At 38.1% G+C, this 3,879-nt stretch overlaps 1 protein-coding gene across 2 annotated transcripts in view; it reads left to right on the top strand.

The window, feature by feature from the left end:
* The window catches only part of manbal (mannosidase beta like), a 4,113-nt gene extending 1,543 nt beyond the window's left edge, over positions 1-2,570 (top strand). For both annotated transcript variants that reach the window (XM_020609009.1, XM_020608931.1), the window contains one exon: positions 1,710-2,570. In XM_020609009.1, coding sequence (XP_020464665.1) covers positions 1,710-1,820 — 111 coding nt within the window. In that variant the 3' untranslated portion in view covers positions 1,821-2,570. The remainder of the gene's footprint in view (positions 1-1,709) is intronic.
* The last annotated feature ends 1,309 nt before the right edge of the window (positions 2,571-3,879 follow it).

Raw genomic sequence — 3,879 nt, 5'->3', positions numbered from 1 at the left:
AAGGACTTATAAACAAATAAAAGAATCTTAAAACGAACCCTAAAATGCACTGGAAGCCAATGGAGAGATGCCAGCACTGGCGTTATGTGGTCCCTCTTACACCCCCCAACCAATAACCGAGCGGCGTCATTTCTGGACCCTCTGGAGGCGGGCAAGACCCGATTGACTAACTCCAGCATACAGTGCATTACAGTAATCCATACGAGATGTAATAAACGCATGGATCACTGTCTCAAAATGCCGCCGCAACAAAAAGGGTTTTACTTTCACTAACTGCCTTAAATAGAAAAAAACAGATTTTACGACCGAATTTTATCTAGTTCTCCATTTTCAAATCGGAGTCTATTTTCACACCCAAATCAGTGACCACCGGTCGCACATACTGCCTCAAGAAACCTAAGTCTACAGGAGGAGAGTCACCAGACGTATTCTGGCCAAACACTATAACCTCAGTTTTAGCATCATTGAACTTTAAACAATTTAACGACATCCAGCCCTTAATATCGGCAAGACATGCTAAAAGCGGTTGAATCGAGTAGGTGTCCTTCTTACTCGGTGGCATAATAATCTCGATGTCGTCCACATAACAATGAAAAGACACCCCATGTTTCCTAAAGTTAGAGCAAAGGGGAAGTAAGTTGATCAACTTTTGCCATTTGGATGCATACACTCAGTCTAACCCGATAATCAGATTGAATTTGTGTTTTGTTTTCACTGTGCTGATGTATTTGATTAACTAAAAAATACATTTGGGCAGAATTTTAAGGGGTTGGAACCAAGTTGTCAATTTCTTAGTCAAATTAAAGATTTGACTTTCAAAACCTTATTCAGTCTTTTTGTGAGGGGAGTGATGCCCAGATTTAGACCAAATCTAGACTTTTTTTCTGCTGTATATAATTCCAGCTATGGCTGATATACTGTATGTCCACAAACGAACATGTGCTTTTGTCATGTGAAGAAGGTGTCAGCGAATGCCTTTATTTTCTTTTACATCTTAATTTCCATGGGACTGAACACAATACGCTGCAAAATAAAACATCAGAGACATTTACACTGTGGCTTGATCTATGGATTCTGCTGTAAATCAATTTTGTTACAAAAAAGCCACAAAGGGTTACTGTCACAATGTCTATACCAGCAATTGTCTGGTTAGATTATTTATTGGCAAGAGCAATTAAATCCACTGTCTGTTTTATTTTCAGACGTCTTCATCAGATGCACTGATTACTCTCTCCACAGTATGTTGCCATTTCACCCTTCACAGCATCCAACTGTCATTCTTCCCTGCCAGAACAATAGGACAGATTGCACTCACAGAAACAATACTGACAGCGGAAATCCTGAGACATGTCTGAATTTCTTTTGTGTGTGTCTCAAAAACTCTCTTGAATTTCATTCAACTGTTTAATTAATTTTGATAATATTACACAAAGACTTGGCAATCTGGAGACCTGCAAACGATAAAACTGCGTTACCAAAATGTATATTTAATTACTAACTCCCTGAGTGCAGTTTCATTCCATATTTACTTTGAAAGTAATACCTTGGCCAATACTCTTTTAGTCAGCAATAGCAGTATCTAAATCGATTTTCAAAGCACATTTATCTAATCATGCTTAGTAGTCATGTATTTTGGCATCATATTTCTGTGACTCAGGATTTCTTTTGAAATGTCAGGGTGTTTTATGCTTCCTGTGCTTGCTCTGCAGGAGGAGACCGAATCCACTGATGGCAAGGCAGCTGAACAGATGAAGAAAACTAAAGGACCAGCACCTCAGATTCGACAGAAAGCAAAGAAAGAGAGCAAAAAGAAGCGATAGATAACTCTGTGTGCAAGTCGGTCTGCATCTGTGTTTCTTGCTTGTGTGCATAATCATCAGAGTCATGAATTGGCAAGTTACCAGTACAGTTGTCACTAAAGCTATTTAAAACACTAATGTCATATTATGACGGTAAGTAATAATGTCCACTGAATTTGACTTCAAAATAATAAATGAACTGTGTCCTATTCACATTTAACACATTATTACAAGGAGCAATTTGCTATGGTGTTTGCTGACTGCTGCACATATTAGTGAGTACAGGTATATGTGTTTTGAATTTCTATTCTTTTATAAATGAATGTCATCAATAGAACTGTATTTAGATTACAACAGACAAATAAATAAACTTCAAATGAGAAAAAGTTGGGATGGTATGTAAAATTAAAGCTGAAAATTGTGATCTGTAAATCATCTGTGTCCTGTATTACATTGAAAACAATACAGCAGCAGATTATTTGATGCGACACTTAATTGGTGTTATTTGTTCAGAATAAACACTTGCTTCATTTCTGATGCCTGCAACACATATTTAAAACGCTGGGACAGTACAGCATTTCAGGCCCAATAATGAGGTAAAACAAATGAAATGGCAATTCCGTTTGAAACAGGTGATGTTAACAGGTGACTGCAATAGTGATTTGGTACAAGCATCCAGGAAAGGCCGAGTCCTTTACAAGCAAAGATGGGCCTAGGACCGCCAGTTTGCCAACATATGTGTCAGAAAAGTATTGAACTGTTTAAAAACAACGTTCCTCAAAGAAAGATAGGAAGGGATTTGGATATGTCACCCTCTATGGTGCATAAAAACAGCCAAGGAATGGTGGGGGGGGGGGTTAAGTGCATAAAGGGCCAAAGCACAAGCCTAAGCTGGATGGCCGTGCCCTCAGACGGCACTGCATCAAGAATCGTCACCCTTCTATAAGCTGCATAACCACATGGGCTCAAGATTACTTTGGTACACCTGTGTCAGGCACTACAATGTGTAGTTACATCCATAAATGCCTCTGAAAACTACAGTGCCAAAAAGAACCCCTATGTCAACAGTGTCCAGGAGCACAGTCAACCATCAAACTGTGGAAACGTGGTCAGACGAATCAGTATTTCAGGTCTTTTCTGGAAGGAATGGGCGCCATGTGCTCAGCACCAAATACGAAGAGGACCATCTAGACTATTACCAGCAAGTCCAAAAGCCAGGGTCCATCATGGTCTAGGGTTGTGTCAGTGTCCTTGGCAATGGTACCTTATACTTATGTAACACAACAAATAATGTGGTGCTGTATTGTTTTCAATGTAATACAGGACATAGAATTTACAAATCACAATTTTGTTATGGTTTATTGGTCCAACTTTTTCTAATGTGGGTTTGTACATCATGTAGCCATTCAGCTCAGACTGCACATCCTGTTGTATTTACTCCTGTACGATAGACTATATCATGTCTGTTTCACTACAGGATAGGTATATGTAATAAACTGTTGGTTTTTGTTTGTTTGTTTTTACATTTACGCAATATCCTGTTCAGGCACAATGGATAAGGCGTCACGGGGAATCAGGAATTAGTCCAAGAATTTAAGATATGCAAGTCAAGAACAAACCAGTTAACTAAGAAGTGTTAATGGAATTTGGAGCAACATTAATGTTGCAAAAGTTGGTTGATCCGTTAGTTATTAACTATTTTGAAAGCTGTTAGTCGTTCTGTCATTTTTAAATAAACATTACCAAATAGCCTATCTCACATTTCAGCCTACCAAATGTGATGTTGTGTGTATTTTAAACAACTGTAAACTTATGTGATTTTAGGCTGTTGGTCGAACAAAATATATTTAACTATTTGGATTTTTATCCGTTAACAAGGGTAATTACTTGATAATGAATTGTTATTGCAACTGATTCAAATGACTTGCCATTTTATTTACTCAATATCAAGTCGCCTAATGATAATTTCGTAGTTTTCGTGTCCTAATCGTTAACGTTAACGTTGAAATTTCCTAACAGCCCACGTGTGAAACTGCATAATGGTAAATGTTTTATGCTACTGCGCCAATCCCGGTAAAGT

The sequence above is a fragment of the Monopterus albus genome, unplaced genomic scaffold (assembly GCF_001952655.1).
Source record: "Monopterus albus unplaced genomic scaffold, M_albus_1.0 scaffold1.1, whole genome shotgun sequence".
NCBI lineage: Eukaryota > Metazoa > Chordata > Actinopteri > Synbranchiformes > Synbranchidae > Monopterus > Monopterus albus.
This window is presented reverse-complemented; position numbering and strand designations above follow the sequence as displayed.